The sequence below is a fragment of the Lissotriton vulgaris genome, chromosome 12 (genome assembly GCF_964263255.1).
Source record: "Lissotriton vulgaris chromosome 12, aLisVul1.2, whole genome shotgun sequence".
Lineage (NCBI taxonomy): Eukaryota > Metazoa > Chordata > Amphibia > Caudata > Salamandridae > Lissotriton > Lissotriton vulgaris.
In genome coordinates, this window is record NC_141700.1 from 772,344,750 (window position 1) to 772,363,646 (window position 18,897).

Genomic DNA, 18,897 nt, shown 5'->3' on the forward strand with positions numbered 1-18,897 from the left:
ATTGGCGAGGGGGTAGTATTCCAATTCGTATGACACCTTACTCGACATGTTTTGATAATGCTATACCAAAGTTGGCAATAACCCCGAGGATTATAATGCACTTAAGAGTATATGGTATAGCGTTATCATGTAAACAGCTAAAGGACTTGGTTCCGAAAGCTGCAGACAGGCTCAGCTCATGCTAGAGCACCATCTCACATAATTCCAAGCACTCTGCCTTCAGGATTGATAAGGCCTGCCATAGTAGTGACTGATAGGAGGATATGTGTCCATTTTAGGGTTAGATATGGGGATACTATATCTAAAGCAAAGGGTGATTACACCACCTTGCCCCATCTGATTGATCAGCCAGTTGTGTCAGTTGTGTCAGATTTGGATGGCCAGCCAGGGGTGGCATAATACATGCTGCAGCTCCTGGTAGGCCATGATTGCACCTATGCCCTGGGTACCTAGGGTACACTGTACAGGGACTGATAAGGTGACTCGATATCCAATTAGATATGCACCTAAGGTACATGGTTGTCAATTTATAGAGAGACAGCTAGGCTGTGGGTCTGATTAGCAGGCCCACAGCCAGGAAAAGTCGTAAACCAGTGAAGCAAAAAGCAAAAATCGGGGGGGACCATAGGATTGCAGACCCCACTCTCCTACATAGAGCTTCTCCGGATCTGCGCTAGCTGGCGCGGAAAAAAGAAGAACTGACGTCACCGCGCATGGGCGGCGTCAGTACTCCGACGACGTCATTCCGGCGCGAACGACGCCGGACGCGGAGCCGCAGACGACGCCTACCGATGCGCAGGGGTATTGCTACGCAAAAATTTCCGGATCCAGTCTGACACCTGGGGATATTCTGAGGTAAGGAATCTATCACCAACGTGTCTCTTTCAGATGGAATATGCTACTTACCAGTATGCATCTGTTCTTGGCATAGAGGGCTGCAGAGTGGTACATTATGAATAGATCGCCATCTGGTGTTGGGCTCGGATGATTGCACTTTGTTTTTCTCTTGGAGAGTCTTTTCTATCTTGGTGACTCCTCCTTTGGTTGGTAGTGCGCATGGGCATCGGCTCCATCCTTAGATTGTTTTGCCATAGTAGGGTTAGATGGAGTAGTATGATAGAATACAGATAGGAATGCCCATGTAAGTGTATCTAAATAAGATAATGTTGGAACAGACAGGTTTCCGGGGAGGCTGGGAGGGCATGTACCACTCTGCAGCCCTCTATGCCAAGAACAGATGCATACTGGTAAGTAGCATATTCCGTTCGAGGCATATGGGCTGCAGATGGTACATTATGAATAGACTATACAGCAGTTCTCTCCCTAGCGGTGGTCGCCCGTGTCTGTTGCAACTGTCTGAAATAAAGTCTTTAATACAGCTTGTCCCACTTTAGCTTGTTGTGTTGTGTGCACATCTACACAATAGTGCTTTGTGAAGGTGTGCGGTGTAACCCAGGTAGCTGCTTTGCATATGTCATCTAGCGGAATGTTTCCCAAAAATGCCATAGATGCTCCTAGTTTACGTGTAGAGTGAGCTCTAGGTGGAACAGTTAATGTTCTCTTTGCTTTTAAGTAGCATATTTGAATACATTTTACAATCCATCTGGCAATGCCCGCTTTAGAGATGGGATTGCCCTTATGTGTAGGAGAAAACGCAACAAATAGTTGTTTTATCTTTCTGAAAGTTTGTGTTCTTTCTATATAGTACAATATTGCCCTTCTGACATCCAATGTATGTAGGACCCTTTCCGCTACCGTTTGTGGTTTTGGAAAGAAAACCGGTAATTCCACTGACTGATTGATGTGGAATGCAGAAATTACCTTTGGTAGGAATTTTGGGTTTGTTCTAAGAACCACTTTATTTTGGTGTAAGTGCATGAATGGTTCTTGAATCGTAAAAGCCTGCAACTCACTTACTCTTCTAAGTGACGTGATAGCTAGGAGGAAGGCCACCTTCCATGTGAGGAATTTTATTTCACACCTATGCATAGGTTCAAATGGTGGCCCCATTAGTCTGGTAAGTACTATGTTGAGATTCCAGACTGGGGAAGGTGGTCGTCTTGGTGGAATGACTCTTTTGAGTCCCTCCATGAAAGCTTTAATTGCTGGTACTTTAAACAGGGAAAGATGTTGCCTGTTTTGTAGGTACGCCGCTATAGCTGCGAGATGAACTCTGATAGAGGTGTATGCAGCAATGTAACTTAGCTTCTTTCTATATAGTACAATATTGCCCTTCTGACATCCAATGTATGTAGGACCCTTTCCGCTACCGTTTGTGGTTTTGGAAAGAAAACCGGTAATTCCACTGACTGATTGATGTGGAATGCAGAAATTACCTTTGGTAGGAATTTTGGGTTTGTTCTAAGAACCACTTTATTTTGGTGTAAGTGCATGAATGGTTCTTGAATCGTAAAAGCCTGCAACTCACTTACTCTTCTAAGTGACGTGATAGCTAGGAGGAAGGCCACCTTCCATGTGAGGAATTTTATTTCACACCTATGCATAGGTTCAAATGGTGGCCCCATTAGTCAGGTAAGTACTATGTTGAGATTCCAGACTGGGGAAGGTGGTCGTCTTGGTGGAATGACTCTTTTGAGTCCCTCCATGAAAGCTTTAATTGCTGGTACTTTAAACAGGGAAAGATGTTGCCTGTTTTGTAGGTACGCCGCTATAGCTGCGAGATGAACTCTGATAGAGGTGTATGCTAAGTTACATTGCTGCAAGTGTAGTAAATAGCAAATGATCTGTTTAGTGGATGCGTCCAGAGGGTTGATGTGCTTACTGTTACAGTGTATCGCAAACCTCTTCCACTTTGCTGCATAGCATGCTCTGGTGGTAGGACGTCTTGCTTGTTTAATGATTTCCATACATTCTGGTGGTAAATCGAAATATCCAAACTATGACCTCAGGAGCCAGATCGCTAGGTTCAATTGTTTGGGATCTGGGTGCATTATTTCTCCATGGTTCTGTGTAAGGTGCATGGGTAATCTTAGCTTTTGATGTGGCACCTGTGAGAGTTGTAGTAGCATGGTGAACCACGGCTGTCTTGCCTACGTGGGTGCCACTAGTATCATTGTCATTGAGTGTTGCTGCAGTTTCCGAACCACTAACTGAATTAGTGGGAGAGGGGGGAAAGCGTAAGCAAATATGTTGGACCATTTTATCCATAGTGCATTGCCCTGGGACCTTTGGTGTGGGTACCTGGATGCGAAGTTTTGGCATTTTGTGTTCTGATGATTGGCAAACAGATCTATCTGTGGTTGCCCCCATCTTTGGAAGAATGGCTGCAGTATTTGGTCGTGCAGCTCCCATTCGTGTACTTGTTCTGACTGTCTGCTTAGGATGTCTGCTATCTGATTTTTAACTCCTGGTAGGTGTTCTGCTAACAGATAGATCTTTTGAGGAATGGCCCATCTCCAAATGTCCTGTGCTCGTTTGGATAGTTGGAGAGAGTGTGTCCCCCCCTGTTTTTGAATATAATACATTGCAGTCATGTTGTCTGTTCTGATCAGGACTGCCTTGTTTGTTATTTGCATTTGGAAAGCTTTTAGTGCTAGAAATATCGCTAATAGTTCCAAGTAGTTGATGTGCAGTTTCTTTTGCAGCACACTCCACTTCCCCAGCACTGTGTATTTGTCCATATGCACTCCCCATCCGGAGAGCGATGCGTCCGCTGTTATTATCACTTGTGGAATCGGTTCTAGGAACGACCATCCTTTGGAAATGTTTGTTGTGTTCCACCACTTCAGAGAGCGATGCGTACGGTCGTCTACCAACACCAGATCTGTAATCTGACCTTGAGCCTGATTCCACTGTGTCGCTAGACACTCCTGTAGTGGACGCATTTGTAGTCTGGCATGTGGTATTAGCAGTATGCAGGAGGACATCATGCATAACAGTTGCATAAACACTCGTGCTGGTAGTGAGTGTTGTGGTTGAAATCTTTGTATTAACCCGACCATTGTTTGTATCCTGATCGGATTGGGGTATGCAATTGCTTTTTCTGTGTCTATAGTAGCCCCCAGGTATTGCTGAATCTTGTTTGGTTGCAGGTGTGATTTTTTGTAGTTCACCGTAAACCCTAGGTGGTGCAGCAATTGAATTGTCTTCTGTGTGTTGTGAAGACATTCTTCTTGTGACTTGGCCTTTATTAACCAATCGTCCAAGTATGGGAAGACATGTATTTGTTGTCTTCTCAGGTGTGCTGCCACCACAGCTAGGCATTTTGTGAACACTCTTGGTGCAGTTGTGACCCCGAACGGAAGGACTTTGAATTGATAATGTTGTCCTTCCACTACAAACCTTAGGTATTTCCTGTGGGCTTTGTTAATTGGGATATGAAAGTAAGCGTCTTTTAGATCCAGTGTAGAAAGAAATTCCCCTTTCTTCAGTAAAGGGAGTACCTGTTGGAGCGTGACCATGTGGAAATGTTCCGAATTTATGTATGCATTGAGAGGTCTTAGGTCTAAGATTGGTCTTAGGGACCCATCTTTTTTGGGGATTAGGAAGTATAGAGTATACTCCTGTCCCTTGTTGATGTTTTGGAACCTTCTCTATTGCATGCTTTTGTAGCAGTGCTAGTACTTCTTCCTTTAACAATGTCAGATGATCTTGACTCATTGGACGCTGTTTGGGGGGGATGTTTGGTGGGGTAGCTGTGAGTTCTAGGCAATAACCATGTTGGATAATCTGTCTCACCCACTTGTCTGATGTGATGTTTTCCCAGACAGGTAGGAACTGTGATAGACGTCCCCCCACCTGTGTTATGTGGTCTGGGGGAAGTTCTATCAAGTCACTGTTTTGGGGTTGAGGCGTTGCGGTTGTTATTATTTCCGCGGCCTCTACCTTTGTTGTTACCCCTGTAACTACCTCTTGAATTACCTTTGGGTGATGTAGGTGTGAAAGAGGTGGGTTGCTGATTTGTTCCTGTATTTTTTGAGCCTCCTCTATAGGTGGATCTACGAAAGGAACCTCTTTGTGTTGGCTGTTGCAATGCTCCCATTGACTTAGCCGTTTCTGTATCTTTTTTCATTTTTTCTAAGGTCTCATCTGTGCTTGAGCCAAAAAGTGGTTTTTGATCAAAGGGTTGGTTCAATAAGGACGTTTGTACTTCCTGTTTGAATCCTGAGATTCTAAGCCATGCATGTCTCCTTAACATGACACTGGTGTTGACGGATCTTGCTGCAGTGTCTGCTGCGTCTAGGGCGCACTTAATGGAAGTATTAATTATCTTTCTTTCCTGTATTAACTGATTTGCCCTTTTCTGATGTTCTTTGGGGAGATGTGTGATGAGTTTTTCTAATTCATCATAATGTGCCCTGTCATAACGTGCAAGTAGTGCCTGTGTATTGGCTATACGCCAGCTATTTGCCGCTTGTGATGCTACTCTTGCCTGATGCATCTATTAATTTTGACTCTATCAGGTGGAGGAGCCTCTCCTGTAGATAATGAGTTCGCTCTTTTACGAGCGTTTGAAACTACAAGCGAGTCCAGAGGTACCTGCCCTTTGATAAATATTGGATCCGCCTTATATTTTTTATCAATTCTTGGGTTTAACACCCTAGCCCTCACTGGGTCTTTGAATATTTCTTCTGTGTGACTGAGAAGACCCTTCAGCATAGGTAGAGTACCTGATGTTCTTTGTGCATTAGGTAGCGTCTCTAATAGGAATTCCTCTATTAGAGGTTCTGTATGTATATCTACCTTGTGATATTTTGCTGCCCTATTAATGAGCTGTACAAACCCTGTGTTATCATCAGGTGGTGAAGGCTTTGAGGGATATAACTCTGGGTCGTTGTCATCATCTGACCCTGCGTTATAATTTTCCCATGGGTCATCCTCATCTGGGATAGTTTCATCATCCCCTTGAGGTTCTCCCTCCCCTGGATCACTGTCCACATCAGACTGAGGTGTAGATGGTCTTGGTGTAGAAGGTGCAGGAATATTTGGCATAGTGTGAGGAATAGGAGAAGAGGGTGTGACTTTAGGTCGAGGAGAAGTAGGAGGAGTTGTATTTGTCCCCAGTGTTCTCTTTTTTGAAGGAAGAGATTTGTCTTCTATCTGTTCATTCTTCCTCTTCTTCGTCACTACTTTGCCAGTTTGCGGATCGATACACAAAATCTTTTGTTTGGGATCTGTCTGCTGCTCCTGTATCGGTACCGAAGGCCTTTGTTCCGAAAGGTGCTTTTGTTTTCGATCGTCAATGTTCTGTGTTTTCGGCACCGAGTGTTTACTCGATTCCGACTTCTTCGGTGTCGAGTGAGTCTTCGACGTCGAATCATGTTTCTGTTTCGACATGGAATGTTTCGATGCCGAGCTTTCCCTTGCATGAAGCTTCGGTGTCGAAGTCGATGCCGACCGTTTCTCGGATCCGACATGGTGGGAGACCGAGTGTTTCGGTTTCAGTTTCGGTTTCGTTGCCGGGCCCGAAGGTGGGGCGTCAGAAACTTTTTTCTGCGGTTTGACCGGGCTCGAAGGCGGGGTCGTTACCACATGGGGTCGGTTTTTCGGTAAGGGGACGTCGTCACTCACGGTTTGTTGCAAGTCGAGTTCTTCGACATCAGACTCGTTCCCTTCCGACCCAGACTAATCCTCCTGATCCTCTTCTTCCTCAAGTTGCTAGTCTCTGAACAGCTCCGGGATCGCCTCCAACTGCATTTTGGAAACCTCGTGTCTTCGAGCTCGACGATTTCTAATCGTCGACTTGGAGGAGAATGCTGCGCAGGCTTCGCAGTCCCTGGATTTGTGTTCAGGCGATAGGCAGAGGTTGCACACCTCGTGCAGGTCCTTGTGTGGGAACTTAGCACCACACGTTGGACATTTCTTGAATGGAGTCCTTTCCATGGACTCCGGGCTTGACTGCGTCGAGAAAGGCCTCCTGTTCGTCGACGTAGATCAAAGTTTTTTCTCGATGTTGAAGTCGAAACGCGCCGGAATGGAAATGAAACGCGTTCGATAACAATACCGTCGAATTGGAAAGGGAATACGCGCCGATAAGTCACTTCTTTTCGAAGTCGATCTGGAGCGTCTCAATCCTCATCCGAACCCGATGGCGGAAAAAAGCAATCTAAGGATGGAGCCGATGCCCATGCGCACTACCAACCAAAGGAGGAGTCACCAAGATACAAAAGACTCTCCAAGAGAAAAACAAAGTGCAATCATCCGAGCCCAACACCAGATGGCGATCTATTCATAATGTACCATCTGCAGCCCATATGCCTCGAACATAGGGTTTCCCGACAGTCTTCTAACCAGAGTGGGGGTCAGAACAGGTGGGGGCCAGTTGCCGGGTACAGCAAATGGTCTGGAGCTCACAGAGGCGGCAGGCCATTGAAGCTTCCCCCCTGCCCATCCTGGGGAGGAAGCCTAGCACCTCGCCCAGGATGCGCATTGTTGCAGGCCCAGGGGACCTGGGGGATCTCCACCCAGGGGTCCAGCAACATGTCTGCTGTGGGGCTGCCTAGGCAGTCTCTCAGTTTAGACGTGGATTGAAGGTTAGGCTTCAGGGGGCATCTCTAAGATGCCCTCTGGTGCATTTTATATTAAATCTCACACTGGCATCAGTGCAGGTCTAAAGTGCTGAGAGGTTTGATACCAAACTTCAGTCTTCAGTGGGGCCATCATGGTGCTGTGGAGTTCGTAATGTCGACCACCCAGCACCATATACCCAGCACTGCACTTACAGTGCCCAGGAAAGGCCCTGGGTAATGTAGGGGCACAGGACTCATGCACCTGTGCCCACACCACTGGCATAAGGCACTTAGCTATAGGGGTGACTGATGTATGCCAGGGCAGTGGGTCTTGTGGGCATGGCACACAGGGATGTGTGCCATGTCAGCTGTTTGTTTAGTTCTGAACTTAGACTCTCAGCCTGCAAAGGCATTGTGTGGGTGTCAGGGTACCGGGCCCCTAAGGGTGGCACAATAAGTGCTGCAGCCCTTAGGGTTCTTCTCTGGTCACCATACCCTGGGTATCTAGGGTACCATTTACTAGGGGCTGACATGTGGCCAGAGATGCCAATTGGGTTTTAGGTTCAACACAGTTTTAGGGAAGGAACACAGGCCCTGGGTACCTGGTTGGCAGGAGTCCTGGGTACCTGGTTGGCAGGAGCCCAGGGGACACTCAGTCAAAGCACTTCAGCAAAAAGTGGGGGCATACCAATGCAAGAAAGATTGCACTCTCACAGATCCCCCTCGAACACAGAAAGACTGTCAAACACGCCCTTGATCTCCCAGCAGACTTGACTACTGCAACGCACTACGCCAGAATCAACAAAAACCTCACCTGCAAACCTTAAAACATCAAAAACACTGCCGCAAGACTAATCCTTAACCTGCCACGACACTGCCACATCACCCAGCACCTGCGCAAACTACACCGGCTCCCCATCAAGGCAAGAATCACCTTCAAGATTCTCACCCACGCACACAAAGCCCTCCACAATACCGGACAAGCATACCTGAATAGCCGACACATTCCACACACCCCTAAGGACCCTACGATCAGCCCAGCTCTCACACACCATGGTCCCTCGCACCAGGAAGTCCAAATCGGGAGGCGCTCCTTCCTCGCTGCCAGACTCTGGCATGCCCTCCCGCTCCACTTTGCTCCTCAACTTCATGGGGGACCTCAAGTTATGGCTCTTCTATAGACCTCCTTGATGGACAGGACCCTGGGAAGTTTGGTACAAACTTCTCAGCAAATTAAACCCACACTGATGCCAGTGTGGGATTTAATTAAAATGCAGGAAGATGGCATCTTAGAGATGCGCCCTGAAAAAACCAGTCCTGGTGTAGTCCCAGAATGACTACCCCTCATTTGTCACCACCAGACCGGTTTCTGCTGGTGGCAAAACCCACTCTCTGGGTCCATAAACAAAGCCCATCTGGGGTAGAGATGTCATGCCTCCTCCCCCAGGATGGACTGGGTCCACGAAGGGGAAGCCTCAAAGGCCTGCCACCTTTGTTAGCTGATCCTGCCTTTTGCTGCACCCGGCAACTGGCTCCTACCGGTTCGGACCCCCCACCTTGGGCGGGAGAATCAGTGGGAAAACAAAGCTAGGCAAAGGTGTGCCCAACTTTGCCAACTTCACCCCTCAGGTGGGGGAGGCAAGGTGAAGCACACATTTCAGTCCCCTCCATCTTGAAGATGAGCAGACCCAGCCAGAGAGAGGATCATGCCCCCTACCACCGGAGGGTGGCATAAAAGGGGGTTCACTCACCCCAAGGGACGGATCTATTAGTCCCAACCTGCACAGCCCTGTAACACCTCTAACTATAGTATTTATGGGCATCCCTGAACCTTGCCTCCCCAGATTTGAGAAGAAAGAAGGACCGAAGAGCTGCTCTGAACGAGGAAGAGCACAACATCTGCTTTGGCCACAACCCTAGGTTGCTCCGTGGTTCTGCCCTACTCTACACCCAACGCTCATGGCCTGAGTTCAAGAGGCCCAAGACCATGAGGTGTCCCCAAAGATCCAGACTTGGGAACCGGTGATCCCCAGCCTACCTCAATCTTCTAACCAGCGCCTGCAGTCTCAACATGATGGGCCCGACTGCGACCAGAGCTGTTAAGAAACCCCGATGCCCCACGGCCTTGTGTGGCCCAACAGACTGTGTCCAGGCATCCCTCAACACTCCTACTTACCTCACTTGCTGGTGTCACCCTCAGGAAACCTCCACCGAGACTGTAGTATTTCTTCTGAACTAGAGATCTCCATTTGAAATTCAGGGCTCCTGACGCCGACGCCTCCTTGGCACCCTGCATCAGGCCACCCCCGTGCCACTTGTGGTGCAGCTCCTTTGCTGATTGTTGGTCCCTACAGTGCTGATCTCAACACCAGGAGCTTTGCTCCCCCAACCAAGAGGCCTGCTTGTGAGAAGCCCCTGATCGAAGGCCCCCTAGCCCTTCTGGCTAACAAGGGCCTCTGCACCACTGTACCTGTAATTCAAAGTAATTTCAAAGTACTCAATTGTTTTTAAAGAAAAGTAAAACCTAGCACCAATACCAATTAAATCTATAATTGCATTTCTGTGTACAGCCCTGCATTTGAAAGTATATTTCACCCAACTGTGCCACGTTCTACTTCCCTAATTGGTCTTGATTCAGTCTGAGTGTCTGTCATCAGTTTTTGTCTGAGTGAATAAAAAAATGCTCAACACACCCTCTGATCAGCCTAACTGTTCCAACACACATAGATCTGTTATTGATTATCTAATTTAGCCTCCGCTATACCTCTGGGGATCCACTGGACTGTGCACACTATAACATACTTTGGCATAGTATATAAAGAGACCGCTTCCTACACACGTCCTGCAAGTCCAAGGATACCATCAACTAGGTCCAGAGCTGACAGTATCTCAGCTAAAGTAAGGAGCATTTTGAACCTTTCCTTCATCAGAAAAGTGTTCAGTGGACAGGTTCAAAATTGCCTTGAGATCTCCATCCTCCTTCAAAATAAGGAAGCAACACGAGTTGCACCCCTCTCCAAGTTCGGCACCAAAAGGTTGATTTTCTACAATAGAATTGCAGTGTGTGGGAAGGTGGCAGGGCATGAATAGCATAACACAGCCCATTTCGAAAATCTGTCTGCGACGATGGATCTCGAGTCGGAGAGGACATTCCATATTCTACCTTCAAATGGTCAGGCATGTGCCTGAGACAGCACCTAAGGCAGCTTAGAAGAAAGTGCAGCAATGGAGGAAGAACTGGAGAATTGGTGTTCCTGCTGGACTGAAAGATTGGTTTCTGTTCTATATCTGCAGCCTCAAATGGACTAGATTTGTTTCTGCAGAACCTATTGGAAGGGTTAGTATCTGTTAGCTAGCCCTCTGGAATAGACACCATATTTCATATATTGGAAGGAATTTTTTTAGGGATTGTGGGTGTGGTTGAACTGCAGAATCTGGAGTACACCCAGTGGTGTGTGATCGTCTTGCCCATAAAGAGGTGCAGCAAGAGAGCCCATGTGGGCGTAAATAGGAGAAGACGCAAGAGGACACTAAGCAAATTAGGAGCAATCTGCTTTGGCCTTTCCTGTGGAACAACCAAAGTGTCAATCAGATCTAGAGTAAAAGGTTTGCTGGCTTTGGCATTCAAAGCATAAAATCAATATGAAGGACAGATGCAATCTGAAAACCACTAATGGGCGTAGAAGTAGATAATCTGTAATTTGGAGTAACTAAAAAGCAAGCTGCATCAGTGTGTCATTATGCTCACTAGAGCATCATACAACTGCTAAGTAACATCCATCCAAGGGGATGTCCAGGTTCTTTACTTGCACCTATGGAGACTGGTGGCACCAGCCAGCTGGTTAAAGTCAGTACTGCAAACATGCCTGGCAGCAAAGTTACTGGGATCCTTCCTTGGGTATAGCTGTAACTTCTTCCCTTCCCTCAATCAGGAGCAAATCTAGCAGGGTCAGATGTCGTACAACTTTAGCCCATGTTAGAGTCCAAGAACTGCCAATGCATTTGCAGCTTTTATCTAGATTATCCACCATGGGTCCAGGTTAAAAAAAGCCTGCACTCCTGAATTGGAATCACTGCCAGCATTGCAGGATTGCTCATAGCATGGAAGGAGGCAATAATTAAGCTCACCCAGATGCATTCCCATGGCATGACTTACACCTTCCCTCCATGGACGGCCATCACCTGCTCCTTCAATTTAAGTAGTATGTTCAGTAATTTTACAAGTGCTCTAAAGTTATTCAGTTAAACTGTTATATTGTTATATGTTTTTAGTATCGGACCTTTACGATAAGGACACCCAAATGGGGTTACAAAGCTTGAATTAGTGACACTTCATTTCAGAAATTTAGGATAAGAATTCAAGGGAACAACTCATGTACTAATATTCGTAATATGAAAAAACAACTCTAAGGAAAGGTGTGGTATACTTTTCAGCCACTGTCCCAATTTTGATCATCTCGGCCAACAGGTCTCCCAAGGTGCGTAGAGAATGGATTACATGTATATATACACATTTCCATGCTAGTACTTACCCACTTCTCCATTCTTAGCATTTCCTTCATTGGCTTCCTCGCAGTCTTCCTTTCCATCCAGCCTCTCATCCTCGTCCTCCAATCCTTGGAAGTCTAGCTCCTGCTCTTCTGGTATGGCATCCCTTGGGTTCTTCTAGAAAGGAAGCGTATCATAGCCAGTCATTGCCATGCACACATTTTCTGCAACCGCCAAGTACATAAACCTTTTTTTACATCTGTAGACAACTGGACTCCAGTCTAGATTCAACACGAGCCATTATTTAAAAAGTGTATTACCAACTATTTGAGCAACTAAAGTGCCTATCAGCACACCAAACACTATCAAAAAGGATAGGTGTATGAGTAATTGAGAAAGTTAGAGTTCTAATCCAATTCCCACCCTTGTGCTGGTCCCTGGGGCACTGGATTATGTACTTTTGTAAAAAAAACGCTTATGGACGAGCCAAGGAAATTTAGAAGCATTTCTGCATGCTATATCCACAAACTTGATTCTTCATATAAAAAGAGCAAATTTGATATTAAAAAGCTACTCAAATAATAGAAACTCTAAACAGTTTTCACTTGCCTATTTTTTGAAGAAAAACACACAAAACAAATGATGAAGCAAGACTGGCAAAAGCTTTGTGAAGTTGCAAAGGAAGCACTGCCCCGTTATGAGCAGCAGCACCACTGATTACCACATAGTAATGACTAGCAAGTTATTACGTCCATTGCAACGGGTCAGCAGGATACTCAATACTCTCAAATAAGGTACTACCTTAACAGTTCTTAAGTGGGCAAATTGCTTAGTACTACATTGAAGAATGACAATTATTACTAGCCATCATGGGATTCTCAGTGATGGTCAAAGACAGACTATCATGGTATTCCGCACTAACTGTGGCAGTGTTAACAGCAATCAATCAGGCTGAGTAGAACCAGTAAATACTTGTGCAAAGAAGACTACTCAAATAGTGAATCACCAATGTAGTCTCAATCTAGAATTAAAGTGTGAATAGATCTTCAGCAGCTGCTTTGAATGAACACATTCAAAGAACTAAAATAATAAGATTTAACATTGCTATAATGTCATCCTTTCCGTCCCATGGAGTGAGACTGGAGTGAGACTTTGATCTCCGAGGAATGGATCTATTGGTTTTTTGGTTATACAAAGAGACCCACAGTAATGACGTGGGCCGTACAAAAGAGCTAGGCCGAGGCTGACCGATCTATTGTTGACAAAGGAAATGTGTTTGTCATGTATTGACTTTCTATGTACTTACTTTCAAACACTTTTCATAAATCTAATTCATGGAATGGCCTTTCAAAGGAGGAGGACAGAATTTAAAATAAAGCTGAAAGTGAGAAACATACACACATGGTTAAAGAAGGAAAGCTAGGTTATCATAAAATGCTTTAAGTTTAATGCGAAAACATGCATGCAATCTCACTCACTCGACTGAACAATGTAATGGCCACTAGGAAACCAGTATTACATGAAAGGTGTTGTAAGAATGCACAATTTCCAACTCCATAACAGAGCCTCCTGTAGTTAAATTCCACAACTAGCTGAAGACCTGGCTTTTCAATTGACCCTTGGCAGGGCTAGGCACACACACATTTGTTCAGCACCAGGATACCCTCACTGGTAATGTGATTTAAAAATACACAACATTAAGAACTGGTTCAAAAAGAAAGTTCAATCAATCTAAAAAAGGCTTTAACTTGCATGGGGTAGATGGACCGAATGAAAGAAAAGGTTTAATACCTTCCAGATAGTCCTTTACTTATCATATGGCAGAAAAAGATTTGTTAAGGAATTTAACTATAAGATTTATTCTCTATATATAGGTAAAAAGTAGAATAAAGCAAACAAGACTGAGTCAAGTATTGCATGCTGAGACAAAAAGTCACAACATGCTAGATACAGCTGTGATACCTACATTAATGAATATCCTCCTGGCACCAGGATGGGTATGGAAACATTTCCCCGGCTAAAGCTCTTCAGAAAGCAGATAGCGCCATGTGGAGTCAGCCATTCTAGACGGGATATCAAAGCATTTAAGGTACCAACCAGTTTTCTAGCATAAGTTGCTGTTCCTTTTCCCATACCTCACTAACCGATTGCCGGTCACATCACCCTACACAGGATCCATATGCTCACATCGCCATGGGTGGCTGATCTAGTGGGAAACGGTGGTGCCAAACAGAACATGAGTAGTATTTCCCAACATGGAAGGGATGAAGGACCTTAGGTTTATGTGGAGTACACACAGCTCCAGCTCACCAAAAGACTCAGAGCCATTATGTTACTTACATTGATACCCCGGTCCAATTAGAAGGCATCAGGGACAAGAGAACTGAAGGGAAGACTCACTAACAAGCTGCACCCAAGGAACTCAATGGTTGATGAAGACGCTACTTCTCAAAGACCACTAAAGGGCTTTCCTCCATCAATTAGCAGTTGGCACCAACAGGATCCTTGAGGACCTAAGACCAAGCAAGTATAGGAATTCCAGAACAGGAATCTGTGATCGAACATCGGAATCAGATCTCCAATATCCACAATCCTTTGAGGTGGAGGAAAACTCTTGATGTGATTCGTGTCCAGTACTAAAGGGATGCCACTGTGGTGGGGGCAAGATGAGTGCTCATCTCCAGTGACAAAAGGACCGTGAAATACCAGTGATGGGACCCCCCCACTTAGGACTTCGTGTAAAACAGGGATGTGGAATTCCTATCGCCCAATGTCCAGAACATTGTTAGGGGGGTCCTTGGGACAAGTAGGGCCGACGCACTGCAGCACAATCCCTTTGGATTCCAGTTCACAGTTACACATAATGCCCCCAATGAAAGTGCATTGTCTGCAGTTAAAGATATGTATCCATGTTAATGCTGTTCAAAGTTGTATGTATGGTTTATTAATTTAAAGCCTTTATTAGAGTGAGTGATTTAAGGAAAAGCTGAGAGTTTGACACAATACCTTCAATGGTTCCAGTACGAAAATGTGTACGTGTTTGAAAGTTTATCACAAGGCTACCTATAAAGCTCCCAGAATGTGGTCTGATTAAAACCAAATATTTCCAAAAGCTTTAAAGCAAGATTGCTTATTCTTTGCTTTAAAAATATAAGCAAAAAAGCCAGTAGAAAAAAAAGGATTACTAAACTACTATGCAATTTTAGGCACGATTTCGAAGCATCACTTAGTTAAACAATTTTGATACATGCTATTATATCAAAAAAAGTTAATTGAAAAATCAGTGTACAGCAGCTTTGACAAGATTATGGGAAACTCGTAAATAAACAAGCACTGGCAAAGCCAATAGCCAGGCACTGGTTGTCAGCGTTTTAGTTCAGTGATGCATGGTTTGTTTTGACATGGTTTTTATACAAACTTTGTTGTGGGAGCTGGTGGGCGCCTCACAAATAACACAAAAACATTGGCTAAAAGCAAAAAAATATTTAACGGTTTAAAAAAAATAAGAAAAATAGATCACTGCCTTAGTCATCCCTGGCACTAAAGGAATCAGTTACCTACCTTCAGTAACAATCTATTTGGTTGAAACATTCTAGTTGTAGATTCCTTACCTTAGAATTTCCCCCAGGAGTCCGTCTGCATACAGAGATTTTTCATTAGCAGTACCCTGTGCGTCGCTAGGTGACGTCTGCCGGCTCTGCGTCAGTTGTCTGTCATGCGCGCCAGAAATGAAGTAGCAGGGCCTACATAGACACCGCCCATGTGCGCGGACGTCAGTTCTTGACCCAAATTTCCACACCAGAAGCACTCAGCCATGAAAGACACTGACCACTGGTGCCTCAAAACTAGGGCCCTTTAGGGTAGTCTCTATCCCTAGAGATCAGTTCGCAGAGTCAAAAGGATTGGTGTGGCGGTAAGGAATCTACAACTAAAATATGCATCTACCAGAACCATCGTTACCAAAGGTAAGTAACTTACTCGTCTGATAGACTTCTAGTAGTAGATTCCATTCTTAGAATAGATACCCCAGCAACACCAACCACAGAGGAGGGTCTGCAAAATCACATGAGGAAGTCCTGGAAGACCGAAAAGGTAAAGTACCCTTCCCTCTGTACTTGGCTGTTGAGGCAGTAGTGTCTAATTAACATGTGCTGGGACTTTCACATTGCAACCTGACATATGCGAGACTGGGGCTCCGCATGCTAATGGAGTGGTTGCCGCTGTTGTACTAGTAGAGTGAGCACATACCACCACAGGAGGGCCCTTCTTTGCCAATGCAAAGCAGAGTTTATTGCAGATGACAACTCATCAGGAGATGGGCCTTTTCTGCACTGACCAACCTCTCTTGGCACCCACATAGCCAATGAAGAGTTGATAATTCACCCGGAAGTCTTTGGTATGATCAAAATGAAAGAAAACACGTTTTGGGCCCAGACGGTGGTGTCTCTATCTTGGAGAGAAGTGGGGGCGAGTAAAAGGCGGGCAGGGTAATTACTGTCCCACATGAAAGGGTGTTACCACTTTAGGGAGGAAGGAAGCTTTACTATGAAGTATAACTTTATCTAGATGGACAGATAGATCGGGAGGCTTGGAAGACTGAGGCTGGAGCTCTCTAATCCTGAGAGCAGAGGTGATCGCAATTAGAAAAGCAGATTTAAGCGTTAGAAGCCTGAGAGGGCAGTTATAAAGAGGCTCGAAGGGAGTACAAATAGGAAAAGTCAAGAACAAATTTGAATCCCATTGGGGCATTATGAACGGTGACGAAGGAGACAACTGGGTAAGGCCCTTAAGAAACCTATTGACAACGTAAGATTTGAACAGAGGGCTGATCTGGAAGTCTCAGAAAGGCAGAGATAGCCGAAAGATAACTTAAGGGTGCCCAAAGCAGAGCCCTGCTGGGCAAAAGAAACAAATAGTCTTACCTGTCGGTGTAGTTTTGCAGCTTGAAGATCTTTCTGGATTCACTATGCTGTGCATATTCCGCGGTCTTGTGGTTGGGTCCGGATTCGTAGTCTTTTCTTTGGTTTTTTTTTTTTTTGTAGCCCTTGTGGGCGTCGGCGTCACACCTCCTCGGGCGCATTTCCGGTGACGTCGGCATGCTTCCTGCGGAAGCTCCCACTCTTGGGCGCCATCTTCGGATTCTTTTTTCCTTCTTTTCCGAAGCAATGGCAATGTTCTATTCAGGTGGTAATTTCTTTACCACTTGTCCTTATATTCTGTTACTTCTTCTCCTCCTATCTCTTTTTTTTTTTTTTTTTTTGACCACCTCTTCTCTCTCCAGCCTCATCTTTCTGGCGGAGGTGGGTGGGTTCGCTAGTGAATCCAGAAAGATCTTCAAGCTGCAAAACTACACCGACAGGTAAGAAACTATTCGTTTTGCAGCGTGAATCTTTCTGGATTCACTATGCTGTGCATAGATTTCGTAGCGGTTTCTCATTTCCGTGGTGGCTGGGTGGAAGATGAGCTCTGGTTTCTGAATATATGCTGGAGCACCCTTTGTCCGACTTGTGCTTCCTTGTTCATCTGAACATCCACGCAATAGTGCTTCGTGAATGTGTGCACCGAAGCCCATGTTGCCGCCAGGCATATGTCTTGTATGGGTGTATTGGCCAAGAAGGCTATTGTAGCCCCCTTTTTCCTAGTGGAGTGGGCGCGTGCCCCCTCTGCCAGTTCTTCTCCTGCCCTTTTGTGGCAGAGTTGGATTGTTTGCGCGATCCATCGTGCAATAGTGGTCTTAGTGACTGCTTTGCCCATGTAACTGTTGGCGAACGACACAAAGAACTGTTTCGTTTTCCTGTGTCCTTTTGTCCTTTCGATGTAATGCATGACCACCCTTCTGGCGTCCAGGGTATGCAGAGCTCGCACTGCGCTAGTGGTTGGTTTTTGGAAAAAACTCGGTATCTGTATGGACTGGTTCATGTGGAACCTGGACATCACCTTCGGCATGAAGTGTGGGTCGGTCCTCATCACCACCCTGTCATTGTGTATTTGTAAGTAGGGCTCCTGTAGCGTTAGCGCTTGCAGCTCGCTCACTCTGCGTAAGGACGTAATTGCAACCAGGAAAGCAGTTTTCATAGTTAGCATCTTCAAAGAGGCCTTGTGAAGCGGCTCGAAGGGCTCCTTCCTGAGCTCCGTCAGGACCACGTTTAAGTTCCATGCCGGTGGTGGAACCCGCTTGGGTGGTGCAATCCTTTTTGCTCCTTCCAGAAACCTCTTTACAACTTGTGATGTGAAGAAGCTTCTGCCCATCTCACCCCTTGTGTATGCCACTATAGCCGCCAGGTGAACTCTCAAGGAGGACGAGCTGAGCTTTTTGTCCAGTAAGTGTGTCAGGTACTTCAGTACCGTGGAGTCTTTCTTCATTTTATTGTGAAGTCTCTCCCTCCTGCACCACATCGTGAACCTTTTCCACTTTGCGACATAGCACTTCCTTGTGCTGGGCCTTCGTGCCTCCCGAAGGACCCGGAGGGTGCTCTCTGGCAGTTTCAAATGTGCGAATTCGATGTCCTCAGGAGCCATGCTACTAGGCTCATGCTCTCTGGTTCTGGGTGCAGCACCTCTCCGTTCTGCATGGAGAGCAGGTCCTTTCTCCTGCTGAATCTGTGGGGCGCACACTGCGCCATCTCCATGATCTGCGAGTACCAAGTCTGCCTCGCCCACTGCGGCGCGACCAGTATCAGGGTCATGGTGCTCGCCCTGCACTTGCTCAGTACTCTGTGTATCAGCGGTATCGGGGGAAAAGCTTATGCAAATTTCCCGGATCAATCTATCCATAGGGCATTCCCAAGGGACCCTTCTTTGTGTTGTCAAAAAGCGAAGTTTCGGCATTTCGCATTCTGGCGTGTTGCAATCAGGTCCACTGATGGTGTTCCCCACCTGTTGAACAGCCTCCTTGTCTCCTGAGCATTGAGCTCCCACTCGTGGGATGCCGAGGTCTGTC

General features: G+C 45.9%; 1 protein-coding gene across 2 annotated transcripts in view; it reads right to left on the minus strand.

Annotated features, from left to right (window-relative positions):
• Nucleotides 1-18,897, minus strand: part of GIGYF1 (GRB10 interacting GYF protein 1) — a 1,483,862-nt gene that overhangs the window by 918,015 nt on the left and 546,950 nt on the right. For both annotated transcript variants that reach the window (XM_086946110.1, XM_086946109.1), the window contains exon 12: nt 12,002-12,134. In XM_086946110.1, coding sequence (XP_086802236.1) covers nt 12,002-12,134 — 133 coding nt within the window. The remainder of the gene's footprint in view (nt 1-12,001; nt 12,135-18,897) is intronic.